We start from the raw sequence: 16557 nt of genomic DNA on the forward strand, positions 1-16557 counted from the left end.
CATTTAAGAGTTCTATGGTATATACTTGTATTTGCATTTTTAAAGGGCTAGTCCACATCTGTGCTCTCTGTTTAGTGTCAGTGGACCTGCTTGGGTAGGTGCTTCCCAATCTGATAATAACTCCATCTGTGGGTTGCCCAACCCTGGAGATTTTTTTTTTGGGGGGGGGGGACCTGGGGAAGGCAGGGAGCTCAGTGGTGCATGATGCTGTAGAGCAGCAGGCTTTTACTCCAAGGGATAAAACCTCCACAGACTGGAGATCAACTGTAATTTCAGGAGATCTCTGGGCCCCACCTGGAGGTGGCAACTGGCAACCCTACTATACAGTTCAACTCAGGGTTCCCAAGTATTTGGTTTTGGGGCCAGGAAGGAGTTTTCCTCCGGCCAGATCGGTCAGGGATCTTGGAGGGTTGTTGCTGCCTTCCTCTGGGGGTCTGCAACTTGCGGCTCTCCAGATGTTCATGGACTACAAATCGCATGGGGCTGATGGGATTTGTAGTCCATGAACATCTGGAGAGCCGCAGGTTGCAGACCCCTGCTGGGGGCATCGAGGTCTCCATGGGTGTCGTGGGGGGGGGGGTAGTTATGACTTTTCCTGTGTTTTGCACTAAATGACTCCCGAGGTCCCTGCCAGCTCTCGACTTAGTGGCCTGAAGGAAAACGTCTTGCCCCTTTTGACAGATGTTTGATGCCTAGACAAGAATGGGAGGGAGTGGGCCCAGGGGCGGGGGGGGGAAGCTTTTCAGCTCCGATTGGAATCAACGTTGTCAAGCTTGGAAGGGGCTGCTGGGGATCTCCGCTGGTTTCTTGTATGTAGGTCACCTCCTGGCCGGCAGCCTCCCGTCCAAGGGAGAGAGGCCCCTTTAGACACCCCCACCCACCCACCCACCCACCACAGGCCGGTGGGGGGGAAGGGCCCGCCTGATCTCTCTGCTGGGGACAGCTCTCCTTCTGGCAGCGCTCCGGGCAAGAAGCCGGCCGGCTGCTGCCTCGGTGGCGCTGGTGCGCCTGTGCGCGGAGGGCGCGCGAGAGCGCACGGCGGGAGTGGCCAGCGGTGGCGCAGGGCAAGCGAGGCTGGGCACGGGCGAGCGGCAGTAGCATCCTCCTCCTCCTCCTCCTCCCTGTCCGTCCATCCCTCCATCTCCATCATCTCCATCCCTTTGCCGTCGGCGGCGCCGCCAAGATGTTGGAGATCCAGCTGGACGATGGCGGCGTGGGGGGCTACCCGGGCGACGACTACTGCTCGGGCTCGGTGATGTCGGAGCGCGTCTCCGGCCTGGCCAACAGCATCTACCGCGAGTTCGAGCGCCTGATCCACTGCTACGACGAGGAGGTGGTCAAGGAGCTGATGCCGCTGGTGGTGACCGTGCTGGAGAACCTGGACTCCGTGCTGACCGACAACCAGGAGCACGAGGTGGAGCTGGAGCTCCTGCGCGAGGACAACGAGCAGCTCCTCACCCAGTACGAGCGGGAGAAGGCGCTGCGCAAGCAGGCCGAGGAGGTGAGCAGCCCCTTCCCCCTCCCCCCACGGGCAGGCGTCCCCCCCCCCCCACAACCTCCTGGGGGTGCAGCCCTTGGCAAGCCAGGGAAGTCGAGCAGCAGAGCCCAGCAGGCCGAGGTGGAGGGGCTGGGAGGCGCGCCAGGCTGCCTACTCAGAAGGAGACCCATTTGGGTGATGTCCTTCCCAGCCAGCGGATTCAGTGGATGTCTGTTATTGTTGGTTGGAGCAATCTTGGTTGCAAATAATGTGACTCCCTCCACTGACTGCAGTGGACAAGAATTGGAGGGCTCTGGCCTCCCCTTTGCTGTGCAGTCTGGATTTCTGTAACTACTCTTTTAAGTATATGGTTGCATCAAAAATGTATGCTTGCTAGGGTTAAACAACCCCACTGGAAAGGAAGATGCTCGCTTCGGCCCACTTACTGCAGAGTAGGCCTACATGCACGAATGGGGATTGGCTTGCTGGAGCTAGGCCTCCTCTGTTCCTGATGTGGTGTGCGGCCAGGTGTGAAATAAAAATAATAAAAATCCGAAATCCCATATGCAGTGGAGAGCGAGCCTCATTGGCTGTTTGTTCAGGGGCAGAGTAGGCCCACTACCGGCAAGGGTGGGATTTCGCGAGAGGAGATTTCATGCGCTCGGCCCTCCTCCTCCCGCCTTGGTGATGTGGTTTGCAGCCTGTGATTCATAAGGATAAAGGGAGGCTGCGATGCTTTGCACAATCACGTCGGGTTCATATCTGAGTGAATGTGCCAAGGACGATCCTGCAAAGTATTGAGTGATCTGGAGTGTTGTGGGAAAATGCAGAAAATGGCTTCCCATCGAATACGATCCCCCCCCCCTCCTTTGCATCATTAAGTTATCAAGTTTCATGAAGGGAGGGGGTTCAAGCTGGTCAGCTCCACTTCATTGGGCTCTGGGTGGCATTTAGCAGTTTGACATATTGGAGCCCATTCTGTGTGTTTAAGGCAGAATGAGCTGAAATGCAAATGTGATCAAACTCCAGAAGCATACTTTTTTTTTTTGCTGGCTCTGACCTGAGTCCCCTTGCAATATCCCCCACCCCCCCAGGCAGAGTGGCTTAGAGGCTGCTCTTTCCCTACCTATCCCCTAACACTGCTTTCCTCCCTGAGAACTGGGGCCGTAGACCAATCTAGGGTGTCCTAGGCATCGTTCCCTTGCATGGATAACTACATCTGGGAATGCAGTTCCTGGCATTAGGGTAGCGAGATCCCCGCCCACATCCCGGCCAACAGTGGGGAATGGGGAGTAGGGTGCGGGATCCGTGTTGGTAAACCCCCCGGAGATTTGGGGATGGCGCCTGTGGGGTGCAGTGCCAAAGAACCCCACCCTCCAAAGCACCCATTGGCTTCAGGGGAACTGGTCTCTGCAGTCTGGAGGTGGAGCTGTCATCCTGTGTTGATCTCCAGGTCCCATCATGCTGGATTATGGGAACTGTAGTCCATAACATCTGGAGGGCCGCGAGCTTGACACCTGTAGTGGGGTATGTATTGGGGTAGTGGGGACTGTAGTGGGGTATGATGCCACACCGCCTACCCTCCAAAGCACGTGGTCCAGGGGAGCTGATCTGGAGCTGATCTATCATGCCAGGGCACAGGTGTCAAGCTCGCGGCCCTCCAGATGTTATGGACTACAGTTCCCATCATCCAGCATGATGCTGGCAGGGGATGATGGGAACTGTAGTCCATAGCGGGGGTGATGGGAACTGTAGTCCATAACATCTGGAGGGCCACGAGTTTGACTCCTGTGTGCCAGGGTATTCTCAGGTCCCACCTGCAGGCTGGCATCCCTACCTGGGATCTCAAATACATGATTCTCAGTAGACTTTGGTACCTTTGTTGAATGGCAGGTCCCAAGGAAGCAATTCTACCATTTTTTTTCATCTTCTGCCGGATTGCTCAGTATCTCAGTCTGGGGGCACCTCTTGGAGGGGTCTCCTACTTTTCCCCGCGTGTCCAGGTTTATATTTCCTGGAATGAGGCTGGATCCCTCAGGTTATCCATCAGCTCGCCCACCCACCACTTTGTATATAGGACGAAAGTCTCTTTGCTGGAGAAGGGTTGCTAGTAAAACAAGGAAGAGGAACCATTTGTTAATGGGGAGATATTTGGATGGATGTAGTCCTGGAACCTGGGGAGTTCTGAGCTTCCCACCCCAGTCTGTTATGCAGGTTTGCAATTTGTTCCTGCCTGTTGGAGGGTCTTCCTGTTGCTTCTTTTTTTAGCAGGAGCTTTTAGATATTGTGCTTTCTCTGGTTCAGGTAGAGCGGCATTTCTTTGTGTTTTGTCTCGTGTGGATACCTGGATCCTTGAAATCGATTACCAGCGTAGCCTGGCAACTCTGAATTAATGTAAAAAGAATCATGAAAACAGTATGAGGACCATTGAGAATTCAGTAGGGTTTTTTTTAATCTCTGGAAAGCTGCTTTTGCAGTTGACGTGCTCGGCCCTCCACGTACTCTAAAGTATAGGAACTCAATTCCTTTCTTTTGACTTGGAACTGTAAAAGGAATCTTCTCCGATCCTTAATATTTTCCCTCCTCTCCAAAAAGTTGTATCCTGTAATGTTCTTGATCCTTGTGATCTGTCTTTTTTTTTCTTTTTCTTTTTAGTAGGAGGGAGATTACTATATCTATTGTGGCCATAATCCTGCCAAAATATAAGCACTTTGAAGTCCTGATTATTTCAGTGGCTGGATTTATTTCTGGTTTAATTTGTCTGAAAGGTTTATGTGTCCTGGATTGTGGCTACTCTAAGCCCCCAATGTGGATAAGCAAGACAAGAGAATATTGCAAAAATAATTGAATTTATGTAATAAATCCAGAGGGTTAGCCATGTTAATTATTTAAATGAGTGTTGGAATAGGGTGTAGTACTGCCTTGACTTCATGTCCATTTTATGTTTTCTTAAAGCAGAAAGAAACTGTGAAGGGAAATGGGTAGGATTTCTTTTTATTCGAGATGTGCCCCATTTCTTACTAAATTACCTTAGAAGTTTACTGCAAGTTTCTCTAGTTTGGGTAGCTTTGAAGCGGGATTAGATAAATCCAGGGGTGATAGGTCCATCAGTGTCTGTTAGCCATGGTGACTTGATCAAACCTCCATGTGCAGCAGCATTATTCTGCTGAATACTAGTTGCTGGCAATCAAAAGCAGGGAAGTCTTTGGCTTCTGTCCCATGGTTGTTGGGAAGAGAATGTTGGACTAGATGGGCCTCTCCATTGATCTAGCATTGATCTAACCGTATTCTTCGGTTGTTAGTTGTGGTGTGATTGCTTGCTGGTTCTTTGAAACAGTTAGCTCCTTGTTCCGGTGGGTTTTCCGGGCTGTGTGGCCGTGGTCTGGTGGATCTTGTTCCTAACGTTTCACCTGCATCTGTGGCTGGCATCTTCAGAGATGTATCACGGATGGAAGTCTGTGATTACTCTGTGAGACACCTCTGAAGATGCCAGCCACAGATGCAGGTGAAACGTTAGGAACAAGATCCACCAGACCACGGCCACGCGGCTCGGAAAGCCCACCAGAACCAGTTGAATCCGGCCGTGAAAGCCTTCGAGTTAGCTCCTTATTGGCAGATCTAAGTTAAGAACATAAATCAGTGGCTAGCTTTGCCTGAGCTACAGCAAAAAGCTGTGAGAATGTTGAGTGTTTGTGTTCTCAATCTGACAGGGAACTTTTGAGTGTTTAGAAATTCCTGTTGACTTTTACCAGCGCTGATGCATCTGTTTGAATCGCTGCTTGTGTAAAAAATGTAGAATGTATACCCACATGCTGTTATGGCCAATATAAAATAAACAATGTATGTTGCATGGGGTCGATTTTGTCGATTACTTCCACCTCTGATTAAAGGTTTCTGGTTAGATCATAAATAACTTTTAATTTTTGCCCAATAAAGGTCATTGTATTGTATTGTATGTTGCATGGGGGCTTATTTTAAAACGGTTAGTGAGACAAGGAAGGTCAGACAGTAGCCCTTCTCCTTGTTTTTAAGTTCAGAGTGTTACTGTCTATATCAAGGGTAGGGAACCTTTAACATTCAAAGAGCCATTTGGACCCGTTTTCCACGGGAAAAGAAAACACTTGGAGCCGCAAATAATTTTTGACATTTAAAATAAAGATAACACTATATATATTGGTTGTTTTTTTACCTTTTACTCCGCTCATTCTGAGAAGCGCATGGATGCGTCCGCTCTGCTGCCTGCAGGGCGGGCAAGGAAGGGGCCAGCAGCTCGGCCTCGCCAGCCTCCGGGAAAGCACTCGCCCCGCTCGAACGGGGCAGGCGAGAGGGGAAGCCCGTGGTGCGGCCCAGCCGGCCACGGGCCATTGGTGTGCCCGCCCTGCTGCCTGCAGGGCGGGCAAGGATGGGGCTGGCGGCTCGGCTCGTGGAGCCGCAATGCAAGGGCAGAAGAGCCGCAGGTTCCCTACCCCTGGTCTATATCATCAAGAGATGAAGAAATCAATACGAGTGATAACCAAACGTAGAGGTCAGGCGCTGGACAACTCTTGAGTGGAATTTTATACTTGCTGCAGAAAGAAAAGTCTAAATTGAGCGTTAGAAGCAAGTCTGTAAATCTGATGTGTTTCTTTGCATACCTCCTGAAGAAGAGTGCAAGACTAATTTTGAAGCAAAGAAGCATGTGTTTGCAGGCAGGGTTGTTGTTTTTTCCTTGTGCAGTCTTATGTTCTTATTCTTCCCAACAGTTTTTGCTTTTGCTTTTGAAAAGTTTTAAAAAATAATTTCAACGCTTATAACCCACTGTTTCCCATAGCAGCAGTAATAAAGAAAATTTGGGCCAAATTCATGCAGCCACCCTGCACCAGACCAGAGGTTATTTATTCCACCTTTCCAGGCATCCTAACCTGGTGGGGAGCAAACTGTAATTTGCGGTAGAAAGGGATGGCTCGAATGACAAGTTCATTCCATGCGGTCATCCTCTAGTGTAAAGATAGCACAATAACCAGTTATGCAGAGTGGTTCTTATTGAGTCCAGATTTATATGATCCATGCCTTAGTGGATTCCTTTCTTAGAATTGAGGAGGGAAGGCCATTCGACAACCGATTTGTCACAGGCTGTTGTTCTCTGTGAATGATATGAAAATGGTAAGTTTTTACTTGAGCCGTTCATAATATAAGGGAAAGTCTGTGCTCTTCCTTTTGAGTCTCTCATTGCCGTTTGCTGTCTGAGGCATACTTTGAACGTTTGCTATTGCCAGATTGTAGCAGTTTTTATTAGGCAGCAATTTAAACAGGAACTCACCGGTGAATGTGCTTCCAGATTTCTCTCATCAGGTGTATTTTAAAATCCCTAAAATTAATTGTGGGCTGGGTTTTCTGAGCAGGGGGGTGGGGGTGGGGAGGGTGGCAAGAGGTAATTTGTTTAGTTCAAACTGCATATTGTTGATGATCTGTGGTATTTTAGATTAATTTTGTAAGCCGCCTTCATGATCTTCCAGGCTGAGAGGAGGGAATACGTTTGAGAAATAAGCTATAAATGAACAAATAGATGGCTTGTTCAAAGTACTTGAATGGCCTCCACCCATAAGAACCCACGGAGAACTTATGGGGCAGGGTAGTGTTGTGGTTAGAGTGCCATGAGGATGAGGGGAGCAATGAGGAGATCTGGGTTCAAGTTCTCCTGAGCCCAGAAGCTCACTGGGTCGCCTTGGGCCAATCATTGCACTCCCGTTCTAACCCCACATAAATGTAGGAAGAATACAAAGAGGATGCGGTCACAGAGTGAGGTTGGATCTGAACCAGGTGGTTAGGGGTTTTAAGCTGCTTTGGAGAAAATAACTGCACTGTTGTGTTGCACAAGGCCTCCCTGGGCAAAGGTAAGAGCTTAGTGTTTACTACATACTATCTCAAAAAAATTCCTTTTCCCTAAAATAGAATAATTGCATATTCCTTGTTTGTTTGTTTAGGCATGGAGGTTAAACACACAGAAACAAGTGGTTTAAAAACAAACTGGATACAATATAGGCAAAGTATGAATTAAAGCTAAGTCCTAAGGACAAAGAGGAGCCCTGACATGATGGTGTTTTTTTGCCATCAGTTCAATGACTAGATTATCCACCGGGAAATTTCAGTCCATTTCTGTTCTAGAAGGAAAGAAGAAGAGGAGTTTGGATTTATATCCCGCCTTTCTCTCCTGTAAGGAGACTCAAAGGGGCTTACAATCTCCTTGCCCTTTTCCCCTCACAACAAACACCCTGTGAGGTGGGTGGGGCTGAGAGAGCTCCGAAGAACTATGACTAGTCCAAGGTCACCCAGCTGGTGTGTTTTGGAGTGCACAAGCTAATCTGGTTCACCGGATAAGCCTCCGTAGCTGAAGTGGCGGAGCGGGGAATCAAACCCGGTTCTCCAGATTAGAGTGCACATGCTCTTTACCACTACACCACGCTGGCTCTCTTGTCTCTTTTTGGTGGCAAGTGGCAAATGATTGAGCCCCAGCCACCCAGGGAGACCTCAGTTAAAGTTACAAAGAAGTTAATAAAACAATTGGCATACAATTGTGAATCTTATGCTGTTGTTGTTATTGTGTTGTTAGTGAGCCGTCTCCCACAGGCTTCTGGAAAGGGGATGTATAATGTGCCAAATAAACACCTTCTTGCCATTTCTGACTGAGCTTCCTTGCCTGCCCATTTTATATGTTGGCACTGGAAGTCAACAGTATGATATTGTTCTTCCAGAAATGTATCTGAAACCTGCTCAGATGGTTCAAGCTGGTTACCAAACTGTTTTGTAAAGTTAGCGTCTGGATTGGGACTGAAGAGTTTAATAATGCTGTGCAATCTGGAGTGGAACTCCTCTCAAATTTCTGATGGTTTGGCTCTTTGGAGGAACCATATATGCCACCTTGAGGCAACTACAGATCTGAATGATTGATTGATCGATCAATCAGCTGGAGCCTGCATTATCTGATGTGAAGCTGTGAAATGCTTGTGATAGAACCTTCTGCTAGAACTGCAAAAGGCTCTGTCTGGCTTGAATTTCTGACAAATTCCAAAGAGCCTTTAGAACTAGGCAGTTCTATTACTTATTTTGGGTCTTTTTGCTGCCAAAACTACTGTTGAGTTTTTTTGGGGATTCCTGTATTACTGATCTTATAGGCTGTAAGTTTACTGCTTCTCATTAGTTGTTTTATTTCCTATGGGTGTTGTAAGTTGAACATAAATTTAGTAAACTCTTATCATGTACCAATGTGGATGCTATCAAGGAGAAAACTTCTGGGATATAAATTCTCTAAGCAACTAAAATCAGGATGCTTGTCGGAGAGTTTGAAAAGCTTGCAAAGTGGAGAGAAGGTTGTGAAAACTTCTAATCCCATAGTGGCGTCCTCTTACAGGTGGCAGGATCTCGTCTTCAGTGGCTCATCCATGTCTGTTTCCTTGCTTGCTCTGTGTAGAAATTCATTGAATTTGAAGATGCTCTGGAACAGGACAAGAAGGAGCTGCAGATACAGGTTGAGCACCTGGAATTTCAAACACGGCAGTTGGAGCTGAAGGCCAAAAACTATGCAGACCAGAGTAAGTGGAAGCAGTGCTTTTGTATGGGTGTGGACCCCCTGTCTTGTCCACCAGGCCTGTCAAATTCCGTGTGATTTTACTGCATCTGATGATGAAGAATGTGGAGCTAGTACTGAAATGCCCCTAACTTTGAAATATTGTGTCCTGCTGTGGTTGCTTCTACCTTAAAAAAATAATATCCAAGAGCTGGATATTATCCAACATCTGAAATGTGCCAAAAAAGGCAACCAAAATGATAAGCTTGCTTAGGGTACCAAAAATATAATGTTTTTCCCCTCCTTCTACCTAATGAACAGTCTCCCGGTTGGAAGAACGTGAATCGGAAATGAAGAAAGAATACAATGCCCTTCATCAACGCCACACAGAGGTATTTGGCTGTTTTGTCTGTCTTAGGTGTAGAGAGTGGTTCTTAGGAAATTATGGTTAGGCATTTCTTTACATTCTCAATTTTTGGATGCAAATAGGTGTGCCCCCATTGCCAAAGAATGTTGACACAAGTTACACCCATTGAGAAGGTGGTGCAGGTCTTTTCTTGGATACCTGGAGCAGTTCATTGTACCAAGCATGAAACAGAAAACACAGAAAAACAAATGTTGTAAAACAGCATGTTGCTTGTCTCTAAGTGCATGGGGTAAAAATTATGTCCTTTTTTAAAAACGTATAACTGAAAAAAATGCACTGCCCCCTGTTATCTCTCTGTCTCTGTTTTTCTTATCTTCGTTATCTCTAAGGCACAGGTGTCAAACTCGCAGCCCTCCAGATGTTGTGGACTACAGTTCCCATCATCCCCTGCCAGCATGATGCGAGTTTGACACCTATGTTCTAACGGTGACCTCCTTGGAGCCAGGACCTGCTCTGTGTGCTTTGTCAAGCTCAGAGAGGAGTAATTCTCCTTTCTCTTGTTTCCACAGATGATCCAGACCTACGTGGAACACATTGAGCGTTCCAAGATGCAGCAGGTGGCAGGGAATAGTCAAAACGAGGGCGGTCTTCCTGGGAGGAGGTAGGGGTGCATCCTCGGTCTGTGCTTGCGGCCATTTTGACTTGGATTGCTGGTGTGCTTTGTGGATCCAGTCTCTGATTGGCCCTTCCCCGTGCTTAAAAAAAACTACAATGATTGAAAGGAATCCCAACCAGTCTTCCTGCACTTGACTTCTACCATGTTTTCTCCCATTGGTTGCCTTGCCTCTATGTTCTCTGCAGTCTCACTTCCAGGCCAGGCAGAGAGCGTATTTGTAGCTGTTCACTCTCAGCTTCCCGAAAATATGCTGTTACTGGGAGGACAATTGAAGGGGAGAGTCTGGACATAATGTTGCCTTGTCCTCGTGTCTATTTAACAAGATAGCCAAGTATCACATAGGTCTGGTGAGATGTTTTTTCTCTGTCACTTTCCCCCCACTCTGTGTTAACTTTCCCAGAAAATAGCATTCTCTATATCCGTGGTGGCGAACCTATGGCACTCCAGATGTTCATAGACTACAATTCCCATTAGGCCTTGCCAGCATGGCCAGTTGCTCTATATAGTGGACCATCTCCACTTGCTGCTTTTTTTCAGCTTTGTATGAAGACCTAGGTCAGTGGTGGAGAACCTATGGCACTCCAGATGTTCACGGACTACGATTCCCATCAGCCCCTGCCAGCATGGCCAGTTGGTCATGTTGGCAGGGGCTGTTGGGAATTGTAGTCCATGAACATACGGAGTACCATAGGTTCACCACCAAGGACATAGGTCATCAGTTTGGGTTCTGCCTCTTGTCTCTGTGCTGTCTTCTGGGATGCACCACTGGCCAAACTGTTAGCCAACCACTTCCCTCGAGAACCTTAATTCTCCATCTTGTCCTCGAAGTTTGGCTTTATGTGGTCAGAAATAAATATGTCCAGCGCTCAGTTGTCAGAGGTCATGGTGGCCTGGTCCAGAAAGGTCCCCAGGAGCGTTGTGTAGATTGGCCTTGGATCGGCCTCTGGAATGGAGCAAAGCAATGAGAAAGGGAATGATTCCAGCTGTCAATTATCCTCCCCTTATTTTCACACAATTGTGATCCTTGACCATTGTACAAGGAGGGCAGTATAGTGGGCTTTGTCCAGAATACTGGTGGGCCAACCGATGGGTGAGATACAGGAGAACTTGGCAACACCTTGTGTGGGTTTTTTTGTGCTCTGCGTTCCTCATTGTCCCACACTAGGCACTGGTGTGTCGCATTCCTCTTGCGATAAAGAAGAGGTGCCAGGCTGCACAGGGCTTTGGCGAAGCTTTGGGCATCTTCTATGGGTGCTCCAGGGGGTCAGGGCTTTTCCCATCATTCCCAGCCTTGTGCACAGATGGCTCCAGAGCTGCCCAGTTGCCCCACTGTGCCCAGTTGCCCCATTCTTCTGTCCCCCCTGCACAATGGGCTTATGCTGTGTCCATTTCTGCTCCATCTTTCTGAGAGATGTGTGTGTGTCTTGGCTCTTAGCTGCAACGTTGTGTTCATATGTGAGGCCAAGTGCCTTGCCCGCTCTCAAGATATCTACTGCTTTTTTTTTTGCGTGGGTGGATAGAGCGTGTGCATTTCTCACTTCCATCCATGCCCTTTTGTGTCAGTGCGTGTCCCTAGATGTTTTATGTCCATTTTCGTTGATGTGCTTGTGTTGCCCCTTGTGAGTGTGGATGTGCAGTTATGAAGAGAGCACGGCTGGTTCACAGAGCTAGATTTCCTGACACGCAGGCAGCTTTGGCTTAGCGGTCCATTCATGTGTTGCCCTGTCTGTACTGCAGGGGCAGGCATTCAGGTGGCCGAGAAGCAACCATGGCTCCTCATGTGTAAGGGAGACAGACTGTCTGAATTGACCTAGAAAGTTTTATGGAAACACCTTTCTGGTGCTTCTTTCGAGGATGCGACCAATCTCTTACCGCACCCACGGTCTGTCTACCAGGTTTTTCAGCGACTGAAGGCAGAAGGATACAAATAGCTGAATCCCGGTGTGGGCAGCTTGCCCCTGCAGGGTGGGAGGAGACAAATACTTTTTTGTTTTACCCTGCAGCCCCCAACCAGAAGCAGGCTGCCAGCTAGCCGGAGTGATACCGACTTGGCGGACACTTGGGCATACAGGGATCCAGAGGTGAAGCTTTCAATGGGACACAGCCATCAGCTGATGACTGCTGATCAGTGCAGCTAAAGGGGCAGCTGCGAAGGCTTGTTGGCAAGTTGGCCACCTTGCCAACATCTTGAGGAACCTCTTCCTCAACTGAAGAGGGCACCTTTCCCTGTGAATGGGCCTGGGCAGGGAGAAGCTTCAGCAAAGTGACAGCGTGCTAGTCAGAGCTGGCTGTTAAAAAAACCCCAACAACCCTTCATCTCAGAATTCTGCATGACCGTTATGGGTTTGTCCTTATTTAAGGCAACGATCATTGGCTTGCCTTGTTGAATGTGGAAGGCCGGATTCCTAGACAGGGCAGTGAAGCCCTTATCCGTGGGGGTCCTGCTGAGCCCCTCCCTGCCACCCTTTTCTGGCTTCTGGTGCCTCATCCACATATTTCTTCAAACCTTCATCCTGTAGACTCGAAGCTCTTTTTTTATTTCAGGTTGCTGAATAAGCTGCTGAGGCAAAAACCGGCCATGACAGAGGCTGGTGGAGGTGTTTTCAGGGCTGAACCTCTCGAGGTGTTATAGAAGAGACAGATAACCTTTAATGGCATAAGCGGGATGTATAGAAAGGAGGAGGAAGGCTGACTGGGCAAGGTCGCCGTTATCTTCTGTAGTCCTTTCCTGTGGTCAGGCCCCCTCTTCGACCTCAGAGTGAAACCAAATCAGATGCTGAGAGTTTAGCCTCTGGAAGTTTCCTGAATGAAATGACCAAAGCGGCGGGGCTCGATTCTATACTTGCCTAGAAAATGGAAACTTTTCTGGCTCTGCCTATCCGTTTTCCATCACAGGACAATTGCGCGTGAGCCGCACCCTCTGGACGCCTGCATGTTTTCTGAGGCTGGGTGTAAAACATCTCCATCTCTGTTTTAGCGAGCATTTGTGTGAGCACATAACATGTGTCTCTGTGCTTGCATGACCTTTGCATTCTAATGGTTGTTCTCTTGTCTTGCTTCTTGTGCCGTTCCTCTCTTGTGTTGGCTGCTCTCTGTTTGTCTCCTCAGTCACCGTCAGTCATGGAGGAAAAGGTAATTCCTACGATCCGGCTTTTGGGGTTATGCTTCGTATTTGTGTATTGGGTGTGGGGCAGAGAAAACGAGGGGAAACCCAAATGTGGAAACTGACATGGTAACTCAAATGTGCAAGCTGATATGGAAAATGAGGGTCAGTCCAAATGTGAACGTTTCTCCCCAAAAGTGCGTTCTATGTCAGGAACCTTTTGGAATACTTCTGAGTCCCAGATCTTGAAGTTGGGGTTAACATGCAACAGTGTTGGGAAGTGTTAACATGCAGCAGTGTTGGGAAGTTTGAAGTAGCCCTGCTTTAGGCGCCAACATTGCCTGTGCAGCTGGGGTTTAGGTTCAGGCCACAGGAAATACGTTTTACAGCCAGTAGTCAGCTGGATCTGAATCGTCTCTGACACTGGCAACAATTCTTTAAAAAACTGTTTTAAAATCGCTAAATGTCTTTGTTGCCTTTCCCCACTGTGGAGTCCAAAGCAGTGTAGAAATCACCAGTGCAACAGCACAACAATAAATTACATTCAGCTGATTTAAAAACTGATGTGCAAATTAAACTTAGAATGGGAGCAGTACAGAAGCCAAAGTGCCATAGGAAGGAAAAAACATCGGATGTAAAATCTGTGTCACCCAGACAGGACTGCACCACTGAATTCTAGTGCATGCTGAATGGGTCCTAAAATGATAGACTGTACTGTACCACTTCAGATGCCTAGAGAAGGGGGAGGATACTACTTTTGAAAGTTCATTACCGTTGAAAAATTCCCTTCAAGTAAAAAAGTAGCCAGAGTGGCGGGGGAGCTTCGTGCCCATGCAGGTACTTTCTACCTGCATGGAGTTGCCACATAACAGAGCATTTAAAAAATTTGACCCACCACCTGCTGCCCACCTGCCTGTCCTGTCACCTCAGAACTGGGCTGTTCCATTCTGCTGCTTGCATAGGCCAGCCTACAGCTATGAGTTCAGTTGAGCAATGCTCAGGACAGAGATTGACTTTGATTTTATCCTGTTTACACAGCCATTTTCTTCTTCTTTTAATAAGCATGAGCAGCATCCAAAACTGAGCTGTCCCCCATTTGAAGATTGAAATGACATGCTCTGTTCAGGGCGAGGGATCCTCATTTCCCACCTCGTGCTCCCGCCAAGTTCCAGTCATCCTAGATTTCAGTGCCAGGTGCCCTCATGACGTATAATCATTTTAAAACAAGAACTCTTCCATTAGACACACGAACACAGCTGTTCTGACTCTCACGGGAGGGAAGCTGTTGCCTAGATCTGCTAGCTGTTTGCGTCCCGCCCTCCCTCTAATCCTCCACCACAAGGAAATTAAAACTGTTCTTCTAGGCTCCTGCTGCCCCCTACCATTTTTCATCTTCTAAGCCACCTGAGCAGTGCATCGGACCTGTGTGGCAGCTTTCGATCAGGTCTCTGGGGGCTTGAGTTCCGTAACACGAGTCTCGTGCAAGGTCGCAAGCCAAGCGCTGTTAGCTGTCTCTCAGCCAGCTCCCTCGAGAAATGCACGGAAGCTGCGAGCTTAGCTGCCAAGCTGAGGAGCAGCTGGGAAGAGTCCTTTAGGCATTACTGCAGCACCAGCTCAGGAGAGCTGAATGCAGCAGGGCCGCAGGTTTCTGTGTCGCTCTTCATGTTTTGCTGCAGGAAGAGTTCTGCATAACTCTCAAGGGTCCCCGCCCTACTCTGCCAAAACGGCAGCCCCAGATGGAAGGCTGTTCGAGGAACCATTTTGAATGTCGTTTGTAGGACAGGTCAACCAATTGTGGCCCTCCTTAAGATCAGTCCAAGACTTTTTCTAAAAGCGGACGAGTCAGTGGTCTCTCCCCCATCCTGCCCTCTTTATTTTCCTGGTGACCTCGTCAGGCAGGCCAGGTTTCTTTATGGCTGAGCTGGGTCTGGAGGGCAGATGCTGCCCATCTGTGTGAGTACAAAGAGAGCAGCAGTGGCATAGTAGTTAAGAGCAGGTGCACTCTAATCTGGAGAACCAGGTTGGATTCCCCGCTCTGCCACTTGAGCTGTGGAGGCTTATTTGGTGAACCAGATTAGCTTGTGCACTCCCACACATGCCAGCTGGGTGACCTTGGGCTAGTCACAGTTCTTCTGAGCTGTCTCAGCCCCACCTACCTCACAAGGTGTCTGTTGTGGGGAGAGGGAAGGGAAAGGAGATTGTAAGCCCCCTTGAGTCTCCCTACAGGAGAGGAAGGGGGAATGTAAATCCAAACTCTTATCTTCTTCTCTTTTCTAAAGCGCTGTCCAGTTGCAGCCAACTTAACGGCAATCCAGCAGGGTTTCCAAGGCAAGAGGCAAACATTACTTTCCTCTGCATAGCCAGGAGTGACCCAGCTTAGCTTCTGAGATCTAATTAGATTAGGGTAGCCAGGACCATCCAGGTCAGGGTGCCTATTTATTCAGTTTTCTAATCCCTGCCCCATGCTGGTTCTTGGGATGGGCTTGTAGGAACTGAGAAGAAACTGGACTTCAGCCTTCCCCCCTTCCCCTGCTTCTGAGAAGTCAACTATAGAAGGAAAGAAATGTCGTTCCTCCCCCTTCCCCACCCCCGTGGTCTGTTGGATGGTGCCACATTGCTGGATGGGTCTTTGACATCTGCCTGGTCATTCTGAAGGGAGTGCAGCTTGCAGACTTGGGAGGAGGTGGGAGATTTTTAGACTGTCCTTTCTCTCACCTCCTCTGCCATCTGATTGAGAAGAGAATGCTACCAGCAGCCAGCCTGCAGGAACTCAGCCAGACATCTAGTACAAGGATCTTGTTGAATGTCTGCACACGCAGTTATTATAAATACACATCTATAAATAAATGTGCCTTGTCTGCTTATATTTTACACGTGGCTCAGAGGGAGGGCAATCTAGTGATATTGCATAAAGGTGAAGTTTCCCCTTCAGTTGTGTTCGATCCTGGGGTACCACTGCAAGCAGTGATTTCACAGGCAAGCCATTTTTGTGGGGTAGTTTGCCATTGGTTTACTCATTTACCGACCAAGGAATGAATGGATGGCTGAGTTGACCATGAGCCAGCTGCCAGGATATCTGACCCATGGGGGGCTCGAACTCCTGACTGCGTGAGTGGCAGTGCAAGCACTTAACCACTACGCCATGCGGCTCCTTGATATTGCATACTTGCTGGCAAATTCCAATTTAAGGACACCTATTTCAGAGCGCGTTTGCTTCTGCACGTTGTCTGTGTGACGCAGATATATGCACCTTGGCGACCCTTGGGACTTTCTCTGCAGAAGTAGTTCAAAAGCTGGGCATGAATGCAGTACATGTTCTGCAATCTGAAAAGCTACAATTCTGCAACAGATTGTGGTGCACTTGCAGAATAAATTAAACAATGTGTTTGGA

At 48.3% G+C, this 16557-nt stretch overlaps 1 protein-coding gene across 20 annotated transcripts in view; it reads left to right on the plus strand.

The window, feature by feature from the left end:
• Positions 1 to 1061: 1061 nt before the first annotated feature.
• The window catches only part of MAPK8IP3 (mitogen-activated protein kinase 8 interacting protein 3), a 70530-nt gene continuing 55034 nt past the window's right edge, over positions 1062 to 16557 (plus strand). For 18 of the 20 annotated variants that reach the window (XM_048495117.1, XM_048495126.1, XM_048495118.1 and 15 more), the window contains exons 1-5: positions 1062 to 1501; positions 8925 to 9045; positions 9342 to 9412; positions 9957 to 10048; positions 13172 to 13195. In XM_048495117.1, the coding sequence (XP_048351074.1) occupies positions 1184 to 1501; positions 8925 to 9045; positions 9342 to 9412; positions 9957 to 10048; positions 13172 to 13195 (626 nt within the window). In that variant the 5' untranslated portion in view covers positions 1062 to 1183. The remainder of the gene's footprint in view (positions 1502 to 8924; positions 9046 to 9341; positions 9413 to 9956; positions 10049 to 13171; positions 13196 to 16557) is intronic. The other 2 variants (XM_048495122.1, XM_048495135.1) reach the window with 1 other exon arrangement.

The sequence above is a fragment of the Sphaerodactylus townsendi genome, linkage group LG04 (assembly GCF_021028975.2).
Source record: "Sphaerodactylus townsendi isolate TG3544 linkage group LG04, MPM_Stown_v2.3, whole genome shotgun sequence".
Taxonomy (NCBI): Eukaryota; Metazoa; Chordata; class Lepidosauria; order Squamata; family Sphaerodactylidae; genus Sphaerodactylus; species Sphaerodactylus townsendi.